We start from the raw sequence: 23,765 nt of genomic DNA, 5'->3' as shown, positions 1-23,765 counted from the left end.
CTGGGCTGTTGCGAGGAAGGAAATAAGCCAAAGTCTAAGGTACTTGGATTTGTTGTTAATAAGGATCCAGTGGCAGGAATGGAAGGTCTTTTAACAGGCCACAAAAGCAGATGCAAGGGTTTGTATCCCAACAGGTACCTTCTTTTCTTTCGTCACATTTGTGAAACTCCAACTTTTGTACGGGTTCCCCTGGAGAGAGAGGATGTTTTCTCAGAGTAATGTTGTTAGAAATTTAATAATATTGCATAATTTGGAGACAATGATAATATTGTCTCAGAATAACATTGCCAATAAAAATTAACCTATCTGCAGGTGGGTGAGCTGGTATCAAAACTGGGAATAAAGTGGGGAGGCTCTGGTGCCTTTCCTGCTCTGAGTGACCAGCCTGCACTGCCGAAATAGTGGCTTCTCCAGCACCCAACCCCTGCTGTCATGTTTAATGCAAGGCTCCATATTTTAGGGAACACAACAGGCATGTGTATGTGTGACACCTAATTCCCTGCTGCTGTTCTTCTGTGCTAGCTGGCAGGGAGGCATTTTCACGTGAAGTAAATCTCTGGATCATAAACATGAGGCTGGAAAGGACTTCAGCAGGGTATTGGTCCATCTTCTGTCCCTGAGGAGAGAATCTCTTGCTCATGCACTTCCCAATATCAATTATTTGAGTTCCTAATTGGAATCTGAAGAACATCAGTAATATATATGTATGTGTACATATATAGGGGAGAGGTGAGAGGCAGAGGATGTGTGTGAGAGGAATGAGTTACTGAGTAGAATGTGGAGTCTGAAGTGGAAGATCAGTAAGCAGCCTGAATTTTCTTGAAATATCAGCTTTATGGGAGCTTTTTTTCTCTTTTCCTTTCAGAAATGGCTTAGATACAAAATTCCCCACATAGTTTAGTTTCCTTTATAGAACCAGACAGTCTTGCCTTCAGTCCTCAAGGAATACCATTGTCTGTCCTAGCTGTGTATAAGATCTCAAAGGGCTGTGTTCTCTTAACGTTTTTCTTTTTTTTTTTTTTGTTAATGGAGAACTGTTCTGTGAAGGTAGTGTACCCACACTTGGAGTTTAAGTCATTCTTTCTTTTTTCTGTCCCCCCACGTCAGAAGCTTTAAATGGCCCTTCAGCAGGTATGTGACTGACTCCACAGAGTTAAATTGCTGCACAAAAACTGCTGGTTCGCAGACGGTATTGGAAGATAATTGGAATAAGAACAGAGCCAGTAAAGTAACTGGGGCCTTTTCATTTTCTACTTGAACTTAGAGATGTGGACACAACAGTTTTAAAAGGAAGATGGAGAAGGGAAAAACAAAAAATTAAAGTTTCCCAGGCTTTAATGGAGGCTACTTAGCAAAGTGAAAGAACTGGGAGATATGATGCAGTGTGGTTTGTTGAATCAATAAAAATAAATTATGAGCTCTTCACTATCACCTTTTATAAGGTATGATATGGGACCCTTAAATCATATCACTACCTGACAGGAGAGATTGTATTTATGTTTAACTGAGTTACACAGAGATAAAGCTCAGGCTTCTGTTATTTTAAGCAATCTAGATGCCTTTTCTAGTGGGAATGTGTTGTTTGTGTGCAGCAAGACCATACTGAAGAGCTGGGAAAGATTCTGTGGAGCACAACGGGGCCTTTTCAGGGGGGTGAATCAGGTAATCTGAGGAATCTTTACTACCTCTGACTTCTCTGAATACTCACAAGCTTCTGGTAGTATTGGCGTGTCCACCCTCCCCTCCAGTGTGTTTATTCCTAATCACCATACCTTTTCCAGACACTCTCTCCTGATGCTGTGTGGCTGATAATAGCTTTTATATTACACACTCACAAGCATGTGTACGTGTATGTGCTCTACTGCAGCCTCTGGACAGAATCCAGCTGCTCATTAAGGACTGATAACCTTGTTGTAGGCCTTCTATTTATTTCTTTAATAAGGGGGTTTTGCACAATTGCAATTGTAGTTGCTATTTTTGTGTGTGTGTGTGCACTAAAGGTGAGCATGTAGGTATTCAGGAGATACATTTATTGAAACTGAGGCAGGATTTACCATTTTTTCCCCTGTTTTCTTGGAAAAAACGTTGCGTGAGAGACATTGTGCAGTTTTTAATGTGTAGTGCAGATGAAAGAGCAATGCCACTGACTTGCAGCCAGTGTACAGCTACTGGCTATGAGTGCCCCTCCTTTGGTTGATAATTGGAACCTGTGGTTTGGGAGGGGGAAAATCTGACTTGTTTTCCCACATTATTTTAAAACCTTATAGTCAGGTTCCTCTTCTGAGTCCTGGAGTCTTTACTCAGTGCTTTGGTGGTGGTGTTATTTAGCTGCATTCCAAAGCACGGGAAGGATTTCTATGTGCAAAGCATCTCTGAACATATCCTAAATTACCACCCCTACACCTAAATGTTTAAAACCAAAAGTGTGAGAGACCCTGTCAGATTCAATTAGAAATCCTTTCTAGATTTGTGTGAACCCAGAAAGGTAAATCTGTGACACTGGAAGAGGTGTCTCTCTCAGTGTTGACGCCGATGGGTGCTGTTTGTCTGACAGGCTGGGTTTGCCCTTGAATTGCCAAAGCAGAGAAACAATACAAAAAATTCCTGCTCTGCTTTTGCTAGTAATGGCATAGGAGGAGAGAGTTGGCCTTTCCCAGTCTGGTTCTTTTTGCAAAGCACTGTAATGATTTTGGTTTTTTGGGTTTTTTTACACCCTAAGATTCTGTTCATTCAGTGCAAGCCCTGTAAATGGGAATTTCAAACCGCTGCTTACATCTGGAAGGCACTTCTGTGAAGATAATGTGATCTGTCTCCAGCTGCCCCAAGGGGAATCCAGGGGAAGACTTCTCCTGCTCTGTCTCCAGCCCATTCTGCTGCCTGATTTATATTGAAAGGGAGGAGGGCAGGAGACCAAAAGAGCATACCGTGGCAGTTTTCATACTGAAAAATGATAAGCAACACAGGCAAAGGAGGATTAAAGTAGAATATCTTCCTTTTAGTTACTGGTTCTTGTTTTGAGGACAAATTTGACAGTCTCAGCTGTTTGGAGATCACAAGTTCACTGGAACATGTTTTGCTTTTGTGTGTGATCTTGGGACTTGTCTCTCTCAATTTCAGAGGGTTCTTTTGCCTGCACTGCCTGAAGCCACCCACAGATCATTTTTATCTCTCTAGAGATTAAAAAAAAAAAAAAGGAAAAAAAAGGAAAAGTTCTTTGCTGCAGCTTAAATTGGCATCACTTTACTCTTATACAAGTGTTGCTCTGATTTCCAGGGGCAGGATTTGGCCTGTGTTTTTTGTTAGTACCTCTGTTGTTTTCTTCTTGGGTCTTAGGATGTGCTATCTGTTAACTCGTGTTAACAATAAGAGATAAGTTTTCTTCAGCTAAGTTCACCAGGCAGTGGAAAAGAAGGTAGATTGGTATTTAAGGTATATGTGTTCCTCTTTTAGCTAATCATTCTGTTACTTTGGGTGAACTTGGATTAGTGCTTTATCTTCCAGGTGATGCTTCTTAGCTTAAAATATCTAAATGTGCTGAATTCGATTATTTCAGCTATGTTAAATTCCTAAATGGAGACTTTTTCAGAATAAAGTGGTCTTTAATTTGATTTTTCATATGTATTTGCAAAGTGAATTGAACCAAAATCTTAAAAATTGATTTGGATTCTTCTTTCTGAGTGTTTCCATGTAGAGAAACACTTAATCTTTCACTTAATCTCTCTCTGCCACTGGTTCCTCATCAGTAAAACAAAGATGACATTACTTGCCTTGTTTCATAGTGGTGATGCCTGTAGAATCTGTTAACACCTCTGCAATTTAAATTCCTCACCTGGGAGCTGTGTAATAATTCTATATGCTTCTCACAATTGGAGGTGGCACTCTTGGGTATTAGCAACTGCAGTTAGACCTCCAGGGAAAATGAGGATAGTTGTACAGTGTGATCACACACATGCATGCAAATATTTTTGAAGGTGTATTTATGTGAATTGATTTTGGTGGGACCAGGATTATGTAGTGATTGTTGTACAGAATCACTGTACCTTAATCTAGGAAAATACTTGTGCTGGAATGGAGTTAATTTTTTCTTCAGAAAAGCCTTTGTCATGCAATGCTTTGAATTTTTGGTTAAACCAGTGTTGATGAAACATCGGTGTTTTAGGTATAGTTGAACAGATTTTCACAGTGTCAGGTTTTCTCTTTGTCACTCTGCCTGCCTTAGGAGTAGGCCAGAGAGGTGTTGTGTCCCATACAATATCATCCTCAGCAGCAATAACTGTGTTCCAAGTGTTCCAAGACTGGCTTTGCATTGATCTACTGGGGGTGTGGGGGGCACTGCCTTGGCATCATTAGTTTGTTTATTTATATTTTCTTCTCTTTCCTTGACTAATGAAACTGTCTTTGTCTAGAATTACAAGTTTTTCTCACTTATGCTTTTCTAGTTCTCTCCCCCAGCCCCCTGGGGTCGGGAGAAACCAAGAGTCTAGGTCTGTACTTAGTTGCTGGCTGGGGTCAACCCACGACACACTTAAGCACAAATGTATGTTGAGCATGTAAATGGCCCTTTCCCCGTCTTTTGAGTGTTTATGTGGGGAAAATTAGGCTGGTATTGGTGGTTTTGACAGAATTAGCTTTGAATGTAGAGATTATATGAAAGAGTGACTTAGCAGATTCATCATCATGAATACTTCCATGTTCTTGTCAAACAGTTCACCTTTCATTAATAACTTCGTGCCTTAAAAACCACCCACCACCACCACCAAAAAAAAACCCAAACAAAAAAAATCCAAAAGAAAGAAACACTAGGGACCTTCATAGGGCAGTGCTGGCTTTTAAGTCCTGGAGCATTTTAAGCCGATTTGCCTTTGGCTGTGAGCAATTTACTGACACTGGTTCCCGGTATCCTGTGGTTGCTCACGTTTGAAACTTACTTGTTGGGTGCTGTTGCTCTCATGTGGATTGGGAAGTGGCAGATGGAAATTGCAAACAAGCTTCCTGTGGCTAGTGTGGAGGACAGAAAAGGTTGCGAGCATCATGGAAATATGCCTGTGAGAAGGAAATGAAGATTCCACCAAGCCAGAGCAAGTGAGTGGAGAGCTCTTGTTTTTCCCATGTAAATCTGTCTGCCCTCTTTGTGTTGTGCTGTGTGCTGACCAGTGCTTGTCCCTTTACTCATTATTAATTACACTTGGTAAACGTGTGCACAGGGCTACTGATGAGCTGTGTTAATCTCTGTGCTAATACAGCAGGATCACTTAGAGAAGAGATGAATCTCATGAAGTGAATTGGAGCTGGCCTTTCAGATGTCTGTCTGAAATGATCACCTACTTTCTTTGGCTGCTGTGCTCTTCTCTCTCCTTCTCTGACTGTCCCTTGATACAGGAGCATGACTGCCTTTGGTGTGGCACTTTTTGGTTGTTCTGAAGTTCAGTGTCAACCTGTTGAAGGAACTGCAGTGCCTCTGCACTCTGATTTGTGGGAAACAGGCATTATATATTCCACTGTGGGGTATAAGCAAAGCACTTTGCCAGTTAAGAATTGGCACGATCTGGAGATGAGTTTAATGAACTAAAGTAATTTTCGTTCATAGTAAAATTTTATAGGCATGGAAGATTGTTACACCACCAAATACTCTGAAGAGCTTCTGAGTACTTTTGTGATTTATGGGCTCGGAGATTCCTCGAGACAGAATGCAATGTGGGCAACTGTTTCTGGTTATATTTTTTCTGCTTTCATGCCAGCCAAGTTGTGTCAAGACTCAAGACTGCTGAACGGGACAGTCTTGGATACTTGCTGGCCTTATTTTGAAGAAGAGGTCCATCACATTAAATCTGGATTTAGTGGTTCATTTTGCTATATGGCGTTATGCCAGGATTTCTCAGTGCCAGAGGCTCTTAATCTGTATTGAAGTATAGACCACTGAAGGTAAGCAATTGACAGGGTTTGGCATTTTTGTTGTGCAAGCCTTACAGTAGGGTGTTCAGTAGGTGTTCAGTGTAGTTTCTGAAAAAAAACCCCATATACACTGTGGAGAGGCACGTGTGTAAAATAAAGTGCATAAGGAAATTCTTGTAAGACTGGAACATCATTTGGTTCCAAAGAAAATATATTTTTTCTCATTATCCTTTCTCCATCCCCACTTCTGTCTACAAAACCAAAACAGTTTGTTAAATTATTCAGGTCATTTAGTTTTGTGTAAGCTTAGCTTGAAATTGCATTTTCCAGAGGGATTGTATTGCCTTAAGGGAGCTGTAATTCAGCCTCCCTATTTCCACACTCTGTTCTGCAGACTGTCTTTCCCATTTTTTTCATTCTCAAGTGGCTGAGCTGCTTGGTGTCCTAAGGGACACCTGCCTCTGGGGTGTCCTGGGAAGCACAGTATGGTATGTGGAGCCTGGCCATAGGATGTGGGGAAATTCCATATCTGAGCTGTATTTCCCAAAGTGAGCAGTATGATCCCAGAGAAAAATGCAGTTCAGCATGGAGCTGACTTGGAATTAATTTTGGGAAGATTGGTTTGATGAACGGAAGCAGTTTAATTTGGCACCATAAGGGTGTTTTCTTTATTTTGACTAAATAATGCCTAAGTGTAAGATTTTATTACTTCTGAGTTATTTGGAACTTCATTCACTTGTGTTTCTTTTCCCCAGAGCAAAACGGTTTCCTCTTCATTTAGGTTGCAGAGTGGGCATTTTCTGTAGGATGGCAATTCTAGATTTCTCCCAGTTCAGGGGAAGAAAATGTTTTTGTTTTGAAATAGCACATAGAATGCAAAATCTTCAATTTTCAATTGAATTCAGCTTTTAAAATGAAAACCGCCAAGATTTTAATGCAATAATACTCTGGAACGAAAAAAACAGGGTTATTTGTTAGTGTTGACAAAAACAAGCTGAGCTTCTTCAACTACAAAACAGAAATTGGAATCAAATGTGTCAGCTTGAATCAATGAGGGTTTTTTTCCTTTTTCCTTTTTTCTCCTGTCAGAATTCAGTTTTTGAAAATATGTCTAATTTTTCATATGCTTTGTTCCTTTATTTTTCTACTAAACCATTCAAACAATGGAATGTCTTAGAAAATCTCATACTTGCCCACATCTGTCCCTGATGTCCCTGGTTTTAGTTTGTTAGACAGGTTGGGGCGGCCTGATATGGAGACCTCTTGAAAGGGTTTGAAGTTTTTTCTGCAACTGCCATGTGAAATGCACCCCATGAAAACAGCTGGGGAACCAGCAGTTCCTTTCAGGCTTTGAGTTGTATCTTAAGCCCCTGTGATGGTTCCTTGGCAGTTATGTTTGCTCCAAGGTCTCACGAGGCAGTGTCTGGGGGAAAAGTGCCTTCTCAGCTTGCCTTGTGATGGTTGTGTGTTCAGACTCTCAGATCCTCTCTGGTTTTCAAACTCCCAAACCAGTGCAATAGTTGCATTTATTGAATCTGAAGTGCCTTGTCTCCAAAGCAAGTGGGGACAGAGTGGGAGCCACCTGGGGTTGTGGTGCAAGAATGTTGCCTGGCCTGAGTCTGCTTAGTGAGTGATTTTATGGACAGGTTGCTGTAGGTGGCTGTATTCTGTGTTACTACTGCCTCAGGCAACTCCTGCTATTTCCTGAAACCCTCTGTGAGATATTGCAAAGGGATGCTCACACATTTGCTTCCCATGCATTAACAACAAGCAGAGATGGATGTTAGTCTGTCATCCTGGGCAAAAATCCAGAAAAGTCATACTAAACATGCTTTTACTATGAATATATACCCAGGAGCTGAGTAGGATTCAACCCACTTCTGTAAAGCTGATTTGCAAGGTTTATAATAGATAAGTGACATCCTCAAAAATATAGGGCATATGACATCTGGGGCATATGACACACAAAGGGCTGGGAGAATATGGATGCTGCCTTTAGTTGTAGTTGCAATTTAAGGTAGAATTACTCTGTTGAAATTTGACCAGGACACAGAGATTTTATTTACTATGTTTAGGGACAGATCCAGGATCTACTGAACTCAGTTGTCATCAGTGTGAGTCTCTGAAATTGGAAAACTAACTTTATGAAACCTTACCACAGCTGTGAGCAATAAGAAGGGAGTGCAGGGCCTGTGCTGTGGTGCATGTCTTTCTAGAGACTCTTGAGAGGAGTCCTGTTTGAGTGCCGTGGGAATATAGGGAACATCCTAAAAATGTCACTCCCATCAGGTGTTAGCTGGGAGAAGGCTGCCCTGCTTCCCACACTTGGTTGCTGCAGCTTGCACCTGTCTCTTCCCCCTTTTTATGGGAAGGTGTGTGCAGGGTTTAAGTTGCAATAAAATGAATATTAGCCTTATTTCCCCATGGTTTAGGCTGACATGGACTTGCATATGCTGACTCAAAACTCCCTGGCAGGTTTCTTTTCACACCCTGCTGGAAGCAGCTGGACTTTTATCCTCCTCCTAAAGGTCTCTGCGTGGGGAAATAAAGGGAAAAAATGCAATTCGGGATGGTGAAAATGAATCCAGTAGAGAGAGGAATGCTTGGAACATCTATTCTAAAGCCATTAAGTTGGGTGCTGACTGCATAGTCATGTGCCAAGGTCCCTCACAATTTGAACAGGATTTTTCCTGGTATTATGCTGACAGTACCTGACTGCTGCAGCAGCTGGGATATTGATTAATCCTTTAGCATTTTTCTGCAAAGCTTTAAACTCCTCACCCAGCAGCCTCTCAGCTGGGAAACCCAAGTGAAAGGGGTGGTTGGTCCCACTGCTGTGGGAGCAGGAAGAGAATTAGTGGTAGCATTTTGAGACAAGACAGGTTGACTCTACTTTTGGGTTGGACTGTTGAATTCACAAGAGCGCATCTGATTCCATCCCTGACTTTGAATAACTGTAGTTGCAGAGAGGTCATCTCACAAAGTCTGAGTAATTCCTATTGGCATGTTTTATTTCAAATGCAAAACATTTTGAGATTAAAATAAATGCTAGTGGTTACATGATGCATTAAACTAATGATTTTCCTTTTTATTTTTTAAACTTGACTTTATCCTATAATACCAAAACTTTAATGGATAAATGCTAAGCTCTCCTTTGGGTGATTTCAGATGCCTTGTGTACTCTTACAAAATCTAAAGGAAAACTTTTTTTTCTCTTTTCCCTTTCTCCCCCTCCCTCCCATTCCCCTCTGTAGGTGATTCTCATTCTGACAAAGCTCTACGACTTCAACCTGGGGAGTGTTACGGAGAGTTCACTGTGGAGGTATGTGGATCGTAGGAATCATAGTAACTGGCATGGAAGGGTTGCACTGTGTCTCTTGTAAAACTGGGGGCTAGGTGGAGGGGTGGGCATGGGGGGTGTATCTGAGTTCATCGGAGGAGGAGTTGGGATAGAATCTGAGATAACTGCAGTTACTTTTTAGAAGAGAGATATATGGTTAAGAACACATTTCTTTAATGAAGAACAAGAGGGTTTCATGATGTAATGGCATTTCCCTGGCACATAGAACAACTTGGTTTCATTCTCACTACTGAATGTCCTTACACAAATCTCTTCATTCCTGAGAGTCTCCGCTGTGAGACTGACAATGAGAACAAGCTCTACAGATGGTACATGCTTGCTAGAACAGTGTCTGAGGAGGTGCACAGCACAGTGCATGAGATAATCTTAGCTGTTCCTCATCCCTGTGACCTGAGATGGTCATTTGGTAGTGAATCTGTTTTGCCTTGGGCTATAAGCACAGTAGCTGCTAAAGGACTAGAGATATCACAGTGAGATGCTGGTGACGTTTCTGCTGTCTGCTGTGGAGGTACTTGGATGATGTCTTGTACCTCCCATGTTCCCCTGGTGTGAGCAATGGACTGTCCTAACCTGGGGAAGCATGCTACTGGACAGAGTGTGTGTTTGTAAGTATGTGTCTTCATTTAAATAAAGAAGAAACTAAAATCCCCTCAGCCCCCAAACTCACCCCTATAAATAGGTGAGTTCCTTGACATTTGAAATCACCAAATTGTTTCATCCTGCCTGTGGTGTGAAAAGGGTATGCCTTGAACAGAATTGTTACCATGTGATTTTTACCCACAAGACAAAAAAACCCCCACAAACAAACCTAAACCCCAAACAAACAAACAAACAAACAAAAAATATCTAGGGACTGGTGAGACCAAGTGCCTTATTTCACATTTAGCTGGTGTATTAGAGCTATTGTGAAACCTGCTCAAAGTGTAGTTGGTGGAACTGTCAATGCATTGTAGCCACTGCTCAGGTGTGGCTGCACAGAAGCTTTTTAGCAGATGGTGTCTTGTACTTCTTTCTTCCCAGCTAATTTAAAAGCCCCTATTTGGAGCAGGTTTGTTCTTGTAAATGTATTTAAGGGTTAATTGCTCAGTAGAGCTCTTGAAACTTCTCATTTTGAACAGTACTTAAAAAGCCTAATTGCGCTGCACCACGGTAATCTGCAAAAGTATAAATAACCATGCAGCTAATAAGAGAGAACAGTCATTTCCACTTACCCTGGTACTTTTCAACATATTAAAGCTTTAAAAACTTTTGCCTCTTTACCTAGCAAGTACAAATGGCACTGTGATTGTACTTTAAACATAATTGCCAACCAATCTGCCCTGCATAAATAATGTAACAAAAAGGCAAATCAAGTCCTAATACTGAGCTTGTAGTATCACCTGGGCTTTGCAGAAAGGTAATAGCAGCATCAGTTTTGAGTTTTCCCAGGTGATGGAAGTGTAATTCATCATCAGTACAATTGGAAACATCCAGCGCTTGGTCAGCTGGGGAAACACACTGCTTTGTGAGAGTGTTTCAGTGTGTTCTGGAACACTTCTGAATCTTTTCTGCAGTGAAATAGAGGCCACTGTGGGGCTTGGAAACTCAGAGATGTTGGGAAGTCAGAACCTTCCAGATTTTTTTCCAAGGTCTGGGAGGAAAGGTCAGGGTAAGAGCTAGTAGGTAGAGTTCCTGGACTCTAAACCTTAGTTTGCCCCTTGGAAAATTCAGGATTAAGTCATGTTGTACTTCACAGGGGAGTGTGAAATCTTAGGGAGCAGCTGTGGGTTTTTTTGGAAAGGACATAGTGGAAATGCAAATAGATACTAAGTGGAAGAAATAAGCCAGAGAAATACTCCTTTTCTCAGGATTTTCTGTTCTATTTGCACATTGAGGCCCCTGAATCTTTGCATTACTTAAATTGCTGCTTTTCAATATTTTCCTTTAATTTTTGAGACCGTGAAATTTTCAAAGGAGGATTTGTCTTTGCAGAGTGAATGTAAGCCTCCTGCCAATAGATTTGCTTTCCTGTTACTTTTTGTAGGCTCAAAGCTCTCTCTGAGACCCCAGATCTGATGGGTCACAAGCTGAATGTAACTTCAGGTAATTTTCAGAAGGAGATCTGGACATTTCCGAGAGGATTTTTTGCTTTTTTTCTTCCTGATTTCTGGAAATATGACTAATCCTTCTGCTAACCAGGAGCCCTGCCCATCTGAGCAGTGGTGCTATATGACATCCATTCTGAACACTTGGCAAATACAGTTGCTTCCACAAGTGAGGAGTGGCTTTTGTGGCAGAGAGCAATTAATCACATGACAGTGCTTCAGAGGGTGCTAAGAGAGCAGAGTGCAATGCAATCTCCAAATACCATCTTGGTATTTGGGTTCAGGTGTATGTTGTGTTCAGATAGGTTATATGGGGTGTTCTGGAAGTTGTATCACAGGCAGCAAGTCCATTAGTTAATCTTAGTGCTGTCCAGTTGTTTTCTTCTTGTGTTGTGAGAGGGAATAATCAGGAGGAATGTATTGAGCTCCTTTTCTTATTCTGCAGGCCTTATGGATTTCACAGATTTTACAAGCAAAGGAAGAATGCTTCCTCCCTTATTTCTCATCCTGTCTCCTGTTTTAGCTGTACACTGCTGAGATGGGATTTTGTGAACATGACATTCTGACAAGTATTTAAAGTTGCTATTGTAATATTTAAAATGTTTTCAGCTGTTTCAGCCACTGTGGGTTGAGCAATTTCTTTCTGCTAAAATAACTGTAACAAGAGTTTTTCACTGTTGCCTTTTTTAGTATCCAAGAATGTATTCATTTATTTTATTTATTTGGATTGCAGTAGCTAAAAAGACAGCTTCCCTCTCAAGGGAGCTTTCAATCTCAGATGAAGCCAAGGAGACAACCAGGCGACCCAGCAGACAGGAGAAGCACAAGTTAGCAGAGCAATGTTTATGATCAATGTGATAACCGTGACTGCAACACATCAGCTAATTGGGCAGTGGGGAGCAGTTCAGATTTTCTTCCAAAGTGCAAGCACTTGCATGCGTCAGCTCTGAGTCCCTGCTACCATTTTACCCAGCTCTGATGGGTCTCCTGGAGTTCCCCTCCTCTGGTCATGGTCCCAGCTAAATCATCTGATGGTACATAATGCCGGCCCACGCATTAACCCATACTCAAAACTGTGACTGACTCTTTCTGTTTAAGAGGCTAAAATGATGATGAAGGAATTTTTACATATATTCCTTCTTGTTTTCTTGTTTATTAACCAAGAAATTATGTTTCCATGTCAGGAGTCAAAAATCCCTAAGCCTTTTTTTGTGGCAGCTTGTGGCTGCTACGCCTAAAAAGGTTGGGCTATTGTCTTAGTCTCTATGTTGAGTTAGGAAAAAGACACCTTTTCAGCTTTTTAATAGAGACAGCTGCAAAATACAGCAGCTGCATTGGAGCAGAGAGGAGTAAAACTCCTCAGCTTAGTCGCAAGCTGCTTTATGTTGTGCATTGCTCTTTCATTCACCTCTGAATTACCAAAGGGCTTTAAGCTTTCTCCTCCCATGGCCTTGCCTCTTAAGCCTCCCACGATCTCCAGAGACCTTCAGCATGTTTCAGTGTGCCTCTAGCATTTGTTGCTTTTGCAAATTTCACAGCTTATACTGATTCCTGTGCTCTAGGTTGGTGTGTGGCACCTGGAGCTGGCTTCAGATAAGGCTGCTCCATAGGTGTGAAAAGGTGAATGCGGTGTGAAGTGCCAGGTCTTCCCTTGAGGAACTGGGGCTTAGTCTGCTTGCTCCAAATGTAGCAGCCTCTAAGACCCGTGAGTAAGAAGTCAGGGATCAGATTGAATAAGCCTGACTCAAATGTCCATATAATTCTCCGTGAAACAAGCTAAACCTGAAATAGGTCATGGCAAAGCCAGAGCTTTCTTAAGAGTGTTTCTATCCCAGTGGCAATACATTGTTTAGACTGTGCTGCTGAGAATGGCAACTTCTGGTTTGTGCCACAACCTCTTGCTTGTGGCAAGTGACTGCTCAGTGACCACTGAGGCATTGTAGTTTTTCTGGAGTTTGCTGTATTGAAATGCAGTCTCCAGAGAGCCACCATGAGCAGCCGACATCTCCCTGCAGTATTGTCAAATTTGATTACATTTATAATTTTCCACTTTTATGCTGACAACATGCATCTTAGATACATGCTATTTTCTGGATGATTGTATGCAGGCATAAAATTAATGGAGCTGATTTTCAAAGTAGTCATGCTTCCCATTATTGCAACTTATTTGGCACTCTTTAATAATATTGCAAAGTGGAGAAATCCTGTGCTGAGGAGAAGAGTTTCTTGTATCTGCAGTCAGCCATCAGAGCATGGAGGGAAGGAGCCAGGTGTGTGTGCAAGCACATCCCTGACCTCTCTTGGATTTGAAAACCAGGGTACCCAAAAGTTTTGCATCTCCACTGTTGCTGTTTGTTAAAGTATAAATAGCCCAGCTTGAGGATGGTTAGCTTTTTCAGGCTATGGGAACCACCTGTGAAAATCTTTGTGGCTGAGAGCTGTTAGGTGCAGTTTGCTGAAGAACTAAGGGAATGGGGAACTGCAGCAGATGACCACAGTGTGAGATGAGAATTGTTCCTCAAGACTCTCAGCATCCTGAGCTGCAATTAGGGTACACCTTCAACAACATCGTAGAATAATGCAATTTTTAATCTCCAGTACTTTTGATTATTAGTTATTTCCCCAAAGTGGGTGATCCAGTGTACCCTGTCTCAGCACAGCCTGGCTCTCAGTCATAGATGCCATAGAAGTCATCTTGGCATGGGAGCCACACTTGAACTCTTTGGGATATGCACAGTAGGAGCATGTTGGCCCACACCTGAGCTATCTGCTGCCAAATGAGGATTAAGGGCATTTGTTTTATAATGTGATCTAAACAAATCTTTCATTGTAGACATCAGGAAATGTATAGAAGGGATTCTTCAGATTTGCTTGGGCTGTGTGTGCCTGAATGTGAGGATACATGGTAATGTAAAAAAACAATATTCAAGGAGCTGAATAGAATGAACCATAGGCTTAGCCCTCCTCAAATGTCCCAGACAGTCCCAGGTAGTGTCCAAAGCATACATTATTTGCAGTTCAAACTAGAAGGAGATGCTGTCATTGCAACAAAGCAATTATGTGAGTTAAAATTGTTTTAAATGTCTGTTTTGGGAAGCAACGATGAAAAATATTAGGCTTCTCTTAAATTTAGGGCTATGTTTTAGAGTTAGGTAAACTCAGTAATGGTAATAAAAATAAGACTTCATTATTTAATTCTTTGTTTTGCTGTAAGACTAACTTCTGGAGAGAAGTTTCCTTTGTTTTCTTCATGATGCTTCCCTAGTCCTGTTTTGTCCCACAGGATTTTCCAACAAAGGAATAGTAATGTTCACAGCTTTGCTTTCTGATGGTTCTTTGCTTTAATGAGTAATCACATTAATGTTTCCTCAGAGATGGTGGAGACCAAGGGGCACAATGCAAAATCATGTGAAAAGCATAGCTGAGCAAATGCGAGTCTAAACGCCTTTGTATGTGTCTTGGGATGGTGTGTGGATTGATGTTCCACCTTTGCTTATTAAGATGTCTTATTCATCTTATTTCATGAAGCTCATTTGTCTTTCGTGAACCAGCCTTCTGGCTGGTCCATTTGTTGTGTCTCTTAATTGCTTCATCAATGACCTTTCGGGGGGGGGCGGGGATGTCATCACACAGAGGGCTTTTTGGATTTATTAATTTTTTGTTTGCCAGGAAAGCTCTGAGACTAATTGCCAAACTTCCCAGAAGATATTAGTTTACAAATTTTAATGACACTTATGATTTATTAATGTGCTTCCCCCTCCATCTGCTCATCCTTATTCCTTGGTGGAATTCCTGCTGAATTGGAGAGAATGAATAAAAACAGAGCTTCAGACTGTAATAGTGTTTTAGCTAGCCTGTTAATTCAAAAAATATAAACATATTCAGAGTGCTTTATTGATATCTGTGAATTTCTGAAGACAGAGGTAGGTCTTGGCTTTGGCTACATTCTGCCCCAGAATCTCGATTTGGTGAGGGTGCTCTGTGGTGGTGGCACAGAGGTTCACATTTATGTGTGCATGTAACTCACTGTTCAACATGTGCTACACATCCCCTCCCTGTGCTCCGTTCACACATCTTTTGCAGCTTGAAAGTGGAGCTGCTTTGCTGAAGTTTTTGACCTTCAAACATGTGGCTGTGGGAGGACTGTACTGGTCGCTGACAGTGGATGCTGCAAATATGTTTGTGAGAGGAATGTGCTCATTGAATAGGTCTAGAAAGGTCCTGTGATTGTATGTATGCTTTGATCGCATAGATAACTGGGTTATTGGGATGCTTCTGTTTATATTTAATTTTATTTTAATAAAAATAATGGCAATTTTTGCATACATCTTATTTTCTGGCTGGAGACAGGGAAGCAAGAAGAAAAGGCAATTTATCAAACTCCTAACTTCTTGAGGGAATGTTTTTGGGACAAAGGTGGAATTCCATACAAAATGTAGAGAGAGAAAAAATATGCTGTGTTTTGTTTTAATTTTCCATGGTTCAGGTAATATGTCCAGCCATCCTTATTTTCCTCCCTCCCTCATAACTCTTGAATTATTTATACTCTGCAAAAGAGCTCCAACAGGAGAGACTGAGAATCTCTCCAGGGAGAGACTGGTTCTAATCTTATGTGTGAAGATCCAAGTTCAAGCCCTTGCTCTGAATAAGTATAAAGAGAAGTGCTTTTTTATTCCTCAAGTAATTAAATTGTGTAACTCATTGCTACAGGATGTTGTGAGGCAGAAATAATAAAAGCGTAAATGGATTTCAAAAGCAGATTCAGTGAATTAATGGAGGATATTTCTGCCGGTGGCTGGAATACATGATAGTGTGGCAGTAGCCGGTGGCTTACATTCTTTATTTTTTGATGTAACATTGGAGGAAGAGGCAGGTCTACTGCCTTTGGATCAGAGTTGCAGAAACATCTTCTGGTTTTTGTTACCTATTTGTCAGCATTGAGCTGTTCATATTTAGGTATTCTAATGGAATAGTTGGAGTTGTGCTGGAGACATGATATGCCACAGCATTTTAGTGGTTTTGGGACTCGGAGATCCCTAAGTCAAGAGAACTGTGTGAGAGACCATGGGAAGAAATCATGCTTTCTTTTATTTCTTCCATATACTTTCCCTAGAATATTCTGTGGCAGAGAAGCAGGCAATTACAAAATACAAATTTTTGATGTGACTATTTTGGCCACCTGATTCAACCATGGGATTTGAGTCTTCTATGTTACAGATGGGCTCTCAGTTGCTCAACTGGTGTCTGCCTTGGATGCTATCACATTTTTTAAGTAAAGTTATTTTATTGGACTAAAAGTAGTCTTTGAAACTGTAGTTTTAAAAAACCCACAATAAACAAAACCAAACCAAACCAATAAAAAAAATCTTTGGCATAATTTAATTTTTGAGCCAGTCCTTTCAGGTACTCAACTGCATCAATGGAAACTTAAACCTGTCCAGATCTCTAGTTGTTCCATTCCAGAAAACTAGATGATAAAATAGGGAATTTAATGCCAAACAATATTTCTGGTATTGATATAATCATGAGGATCTCAGTGTGAATTAATGCAATTTGTTTAGGAAAAAAATTAAGTGTTCTAGGGAGCTGCAAGAATGTGCTTGCCCCTGTTTTCTCAGCTTATTTGTGCTATATTTAATATAGTTTTTCTGTCCTTGTTGATGAATTTCTTTGACTGTCAGCTCCTCAAGTAGGGAAGACATCTTTTCTTCTCAAAATTAATTTTGAGCTCCGGTCATTTCCTGGTCATTTAGTCCTGGGAATTTGGTAGAGAAGGTCAGAGATCATGTGCTTTTGAAGCCTTACTGACCCTATGGAGTTGTCTTGTCAGGGTTAGCAGGTAAAGTGTCTTTGTAGTGCTACACTTGTTTGTTTAGAGAGTAGCAAAGCAGCGCTCAGGAGGGAGTTTGTAGCCAAGAACCTGCTGCAGATCCTGTGGTGTGTTGTGACTTTTGCTGCATCAGCAGAGCTGCACCTGTTAACAGGAATTGGCTATTTCATCTCTTTGTTATCATTTGGAGCAGCAATTCCATTGCTCTCACTAGAGAGCTGCTCCTTTCATTATCTCATCTTAGCATTCTAATTAGATTTGGATGCCGACTACATAACTTTTTGCAGGAAGCCACATGTAGAGATGAATTTGGTTTGGCCTTACTAATGTCTTTTTCTGATCACTCTTTGCTGTGCAGAGAAGTTTGGTTGGCACAGATTAGCAGTGGATGCGTTCAATGTGGATATGTGCCAATATTAATGAAAAGCACACATTAAATTAACTTATAAATATGCAAATAGATAATTGCAAAATAAAACTTCCTTAATAAATTGCATAAGAACTTCCATACTAGATCTGATCTAGTAGGATTGGGAAAACCTGAAAAGAGATGCCCAGAACAGAGTGAGATAAAAATCTTATGAAATTACATGGTGTGGAGAGGGCCTTCGCTAAAGAAAGGGGGTGGAGTATCTCTGCTACGAGGAAAGGCTGAGGTTGGATCAGATGAGCTTCAGAGTTTCCTTCCAACCTCAACAATTCTGTGATTCCATGAGGAATAAAGGAGCATTGGACAAAGGTTCAGAGCAAATAGAAGTCTTTGGTTCTTAGGACAATACGTACTTAGTCTGTGGATCTCATTGCATGAGTATTTCACCTGTGTGAACAAGTAAAGTTCATATGGGTTCATGTGGAGTTCAGATGAGTTCCTAGAATCAGAACCAATATCTGTCAAGGACTGTATTACATCTCTGCCTCAGAATGTTCCCTGGTCTCTGATCAGTTAGGCAGAGACAGATAGGTACTGCCACGTATTCTCCAGGCAGTCAGGTCTGTGGAAGGAACCACCAGGTTCTTGCACTGAACAGTTTCTCTTTTGGTGCCACCTCATGTGTGCTGCAGGATGCAATATTCCTGTCCACACTAAAACTAGGTTTTGCATCAGTTTACATGATTTTTTTCTCTTTTACTGAGCTGTTCTTTTCCTTTCTCTTCCCATCTCCCTCCTCCTTTGACTTTTCTGTTTTTTCTAATTTGGCTTCAGACCAAATCATAAATCTTTGATGCTTGGTACAGTGGCTTGTAGAATTTAGTACTTTAACATGGATTGTGTCTGTTTATACTGATGTTTTATTATGTTGTAGTGGTTTTGTTTTTGGTTTGGTATTTTGTTTTTTTTTCCCCCATATGCACTGCCATTTTATAATGTTTGTAAATAATTTCAAGGATGGAGAAGCGTTGTTAAAAAACATCCAAGAAATCCTTCTATCTTTCTTTTAGTCTGATCTGTCTCTCTCATTATCTTTGTAGTGTATTCATTAGGCTTCTTATGTAGTTAATAAGGGCCTGTATCAAGTGGTCATTTCTCCAAATAATATTTACAAAGGGCTACATTCCCCCAGCCTGGAAGGCAACCTTTGATTTATTTACTTACCACATGTGCTTCATCTGTAAAATCTGTCAGCCAGTTCTTTTACAGTATATGCCTGACCAAGTGAAAATGAAAGCTCCTGTAAACTACTAGATCATGGGAAGGTAGGGCATTTTTACATGTAGGATTTCTGCCTCTGAATAAAAACTGTAAAGGGTAAGTGAGGCCTTTCCGTAACCAGATTTTTAGGGCTTGTTTCTGGGTCTTTAAGGCCAGTTACTTTAGAAAATTTACTCCATAAATATTAGTAGTTCCTTATATCCAGTTATCCCTGAAGCTTGCTGTCCAGAAGCCTGAATCTAGCAGCAGGCTATCTGCAGGAGCTGGGCATTCAGTGTCCTGCAGATCTAGTCAGGGATGCAAATGTGATGGTGAATTGGAATAATTCGGGTATATTACCCCACAACAAATCTAAGAATATCATATGGCATCTGTAACAGAATGGTTACATATTATTTTATGGATCTTGTAGTCTGGCTCAGGGGATCTGTGAGGAAGGTGATAATAGGAGACGGGTAACAGTCCGAGATATTTGGGCTGTTAATACAGATATTACTGCCAAACCTTACCCCAAAGTCTGGTAGTGGTTTTGCCCAGGGTTGAGAGACACACTATGGACTTGGGTGAATTCTGATGCATTTAAAATGCAACAGTCTCCAGATATCTGTAACTACTGCCAGGAGTGCAGGGCACTCCTTTGTACAAGTCCTGGAAGTTCCAAAGCCACCCAGGTAGATGTATACAGAAAGAAAGGGCAACCCATCATTGGGACCTGGGTTCCAGCCTTTTGGGGGTCTGAGGCTCACAAGGAGTAATCAGCCCTGTGGAAAGAGAAATGCATTTAGCGTCGGTCCTGTTGCATCTCTTCCTCTGAAATGTTAGAAATTGAAATGATTTGCTTTAAGAAGGAAACCTGGTTGCTGATTATTGGTCCTGGAGGGGGCAGAACAAGAAACAGGTTCAGAGCAGAAGTTGGAAACAGCTTGATGAAGAGTAGCCCACACACATACAGGGAGTGTCACACACCACAGACCCACACAGGTCTTGGTGTGGGAACAGGAGGATCACACAACATACAGCATCAAGCATGAGTTCCCTTGAGGACTTCAGCAGAGTATGATCCATCCGTGAGGTGCCCCAGACACAGGTCTCTGTAAAGCCAGTATGTAGGAGGCCTTGTCCTTTCTTTGGGCTACTTGCAGATGTAAGTGTGGCTGAGGAAAACCAGGCAGTAAGATCATCTGTTAAAATGTAAGATTTCAGTTATAATGTTATATTGCTATGGAGTAGTTAAGCTACAGAATAAGCAGTGGACCATGGTACATCATTCAGTGTGCCTCTAGCAGAGCAGAGAGTAAATGTCCCATGGAAGATTAAAATCCCATTGGTTCTATTATCTGTAACCAATAAAAGTAAAAAGGATGTCTATGAGGAATACAGAGCTAACACAGAACATTTACCTTTGTACCCACAAGTGTCTTCTATTTCGTATAAGGCATGGGAAACAAAGCAAGAAGAGCTTTGGGTTTGTTTTTTTTCTCTCAGAGAGTATATGGTAGGTGAGATTGTGGTGGACCATTTGCATCTGAGGACTTGGAGAGTAATCTGCATCAGTGCTACCTAATTTTAGGGGCTGAGGGGTGTTAGTCACACCACCTGAAAAGTATGTATAAGTTTGTTGTCCTGTGGCATTTTAACAGTGATGGGCATAAGTCTGGCTATGTAACAGAACGTGGCCCTGTTACAGTGGTGGGAGATTTATAAGAAGCCCATATTTTGTTTTTGGAAGTGTTCCTTTTAAATAGCGACGATGCATATGGTTTGCTTGAGGACAGATGAGGGTGAACTTAAGTAGGCTGTGGTTTAACTTAGTTGTTTGGCTATATCTGATCCAAGCAGGGTACATGATGTGGTTCATCATGAAATATCTTCTGTTGCATAAGATATCAGAAGACTCAGAGTTGTGGCTGTGCAGACAGGTGCTGCTTTGAAGCAAACTTGTTCTTCTTGTGTCTATCTGGTTCCAAAGCATCACTGGACATGGCCCTCTGCAAACAAGCCCATCTGGCAAATCAGGCAGTTGGTTTGGTACCTGCACTGCCGGGAAGCTTCTGAAGCATGTTTGGCAGTGGCATTGTTGAGGAGATATGTCTTGTGGAAAACTGCATTCTTGAATCCTTTAGTACTGATGTTCCACCTTTCTATTGTTACAGTCTCTATCACTTGCAGAAAGCAAAGGTAGAATCCTTTTTTTCTAGTGCTCCTTTCTTATGGTTTATTTCAGCTTCATTGGTCACTGTGTTCTCTCTCATCCTGGGTGACAGAAACCATTACAAATGCTGCAGTAAGCTGTGTTGCAAACTCTTATCTTCAAAAATGACATTCCTAAAGGTTAATAATTGGAATGAGCGCTGGCAGTTACTAATTAGCACCATTATACAATCAGCTCACATTCTGGCAGCATTAGGCATACTTAATCAGTCAATTATCATTGATCTTGGAAAGTGGTGCTTTAAAGTTTAGCATAAGGTGCCTTTGTGAGTGGAGAGAGGGAATTTGACACTACCACAGTGGTCAGGCTGCTGGGAATGTGTGGTTTGAGGGACCAGTGTTCTGTACCTGATTGTGATGGATGGATTGGAATTAAAATCAGATAACACAGACTCACCTTCAAACAAGCATAAATAGGTCCTATCACTGTCTCTCTTTGCCATTTCAAACAGTAGAGGTGTCCAGAGAGAGAGCTTGCTTGGGGGAAAAATGGATTTAATGACTCCAATGAATTTCAGTTAACGTGATGACTTACAAGCTTTTCAAAGAACAGCTGGAGCATAAGGTATTATTTTCCTCGCATTTATTTTTCTTCATGTGATTGATAGTTCTCAAGGTAAGGAAGTTGTAAACAAGATGGGGAGGCACCAAAAGATTTTAAATTCTGAAGGATTTCCCTTCAGAAGTATTGCATAAAGTGACCTTAATCTCGTGAATCCGAATGTTTTAATTGCTTTGTGCTCTCTCAGACTCTCAGAGCTGCGGAGCCTTTGCTGTTTGTGCTAGCTCAAAGCACAGAGGGAGCAGGCCTGGCTGCTGCACACAATGGCCATGGCTTTCTAGCCAGTGTTTGGTTCTCCCCAACTTGACTGTGGGCAGCACATGCATCTCCTCTAAAACCATCTGTTGTTTGTTCCTGGTCAGGAAGGTGTGCAGTGGTGCATGGCCCACGCAAGCAGGGATGGTGGCTATAGCCCAGTGTGTGAAGTACATTTTCCAGGTCTCTGTATGGAAAATGAATGTGTGGAGTGGAGGTGATCAGGGCTGATGTGCTGGTCTCTGCTCTTTGTTGCTTCTCTTCTATAATTCTGTGTTTTGACTGTTTAAGATATGGTCTGAAATGCATGCAAATTCACAAGGAATTGCATACACCTGGATAAAACGGGAAAGCTGTTGACAACATGGTGGGATGTAAGGGGAGTTCAGGATACTGTGAAAGTTAAGAAACTTGTGTAGGTGAAAGTGTTGTACATGATTCCCCTTCCATGATTCAACGTGAGTTGTACTTGAGTCCCCTTTGGAATTTGGTCTGGAGCCTCTACCTCTTTAGGATAAGGGAAAATGCACTGTTGTGATTATTATGGAGTGCATTTTTAACTTTTTTGTCTCTCCTGCTGCTTATTCTCTGGAACTTTTCATTGTGAGCAGAGGATCCAGGAAAAAATCTGTTTATAATCTCATAAACTGTATATTTCCTCAAAACTGCTTTGTATCTGTGCAACAGAAACCTGAGAATACACTTCAGGGCAGACTGAAGTCAGAACAATATTGATTTCTTTCTGTGTGTCTGAACTTTTGCCTTTGCTCTTGGCAAAAGTCTGCAGAAGGTCTTGGGAGTAGGGACGGGGAGAAAACATGGCAGAAGGTCAACTCTGGCTCCAGCTTTTGGAAAAATTAGCCCAATGCAAAGAGATTTGTCTAAAACCTAGTTGCTCATATATCTGATTCCAGAAGTAGTAGAAAGTGAGTGCAAGAAGAAACAGCCCAGACTCATAAAATTTCCCTGCTTGCTATTAAATTTATCTGAGCTGCAAATGCTTCTTGGAAGGGTAATGGAAGCTTGGTAGAAGAAATGTGAAAAATCTGAGCATGGCTATGGATCGTACAATGGTTATTTAATCTGGACAGAGGAAATAGGTAGTGGAACCTAATTTAGACATAGGTCACTAATGTAGGACCCAAATTCAGAGGGAGTTTGACTAGGTGACCTTTAAAAGTCACTTCCAACCCAAACTATTCTGTGAATCTAAAGAAGTCAAAGTGTTTCCAGGCACTTTTCCAGACTTTGGATCAGGTCTTGTAAAAATAATGAAGGGAAACCTATCCTCATATATGAAAAGGCCTGAGAAATTCCCCAGAGCAAACCCTGGGGCAGTCCTGTGGAAATCTGTGCCTCAGGGGAAGCTCGTAAGAGCTGCTGCCTGGGCTGGGTGTCAGGGCAGAGTTGTGGCTCCTGGGTGCGGATGCTGTGCTCCAGAGCTCAGACAGGGATTTCCTCTCAAAGCCTCCAATAAGGCATAGCCTGTGTGGGTACTTCTGGAGGTGACAGATGTTCTTTAAGAATTGTGCAAGACTTGGGACTGGTAAATAGCTCTGGTGTTCTGCTGTATGACAAATGACATCACCTATGAAGTGTGCCTTGGTATAGCAACAAATACTGTGGTAACATCTATAAGTGGAGCTAATTTTAGGAAAGAGGTACCAGGCTATAGCAGCTCAGTTAAGGAAAAAAAACAGTTGGACACTTAGTTCTTATAGTATATATAGTCCTATAAGTATGCAAATATATACAGCATAATCATTTCCCTCCAGCCCATTCTCCCATTGTATATTCTCCAGTTACGGAGTAATTTGCAGCAGTGCAAAGGCAGGTTTTAGGAAAAATATCCTTAAAGCTGAGCACGGATTGCTTTTAAAAGACTTTAGGTACGTTCTAGACAGCCTTCTGAGGTAAGT

General features: G+C 41.1%; 1 protein-coding gene across 2 annotated transcripts in view; it reads left to right on the top strand.

Moving 5' to 3' along the window:
- The window catches only part of SORCS3 (sortilin related VPS10 domain containing receptor 3), a 296,555-nt gene that overhangs the window by 81,026 nt on the left and 191,764 nt on the right, over window positions 1-23,765 (top strand). For both annotated transcript variants that reach the window (XR_001873022.1, XM_017804150.1), the window contains exon 2: window positions 9,147-9,214. Coding sequence is in view for 1 of the 2 variants with exons in the window: in XM_017804150.1 (XP_017659639.1) it covers window positions 9,147-9,214 (68 nt within the window). In the remaining variant the exon portion in view is untranslated. The remainder of the gene's footprint in view (window positions 1-9,146; window positions 9,215-23,765) is intronic.

Source organism: Lepidothrix coronata, unplaced genomic scaffold, assembly GCF_001604755.1.
Source record: "Lepidothrix coronata isolate B3197 unplaced genomic scaffold, Lepidothrix_coronata-1.0 Scaffold8, whole genome shotgun sequence".
NCBI classification, from domain to species: Eukaryota; Metazoa; Chordata; class Aves; order Passeriformes; family Pipridae; genus Lepidothrix; species Lepidothrix coronata.
The sequence above is the reverse complement of the archived record's forward strand: the minus strand, read 5'-3'. Positions and strand labels throughout refer to the sequence as shown.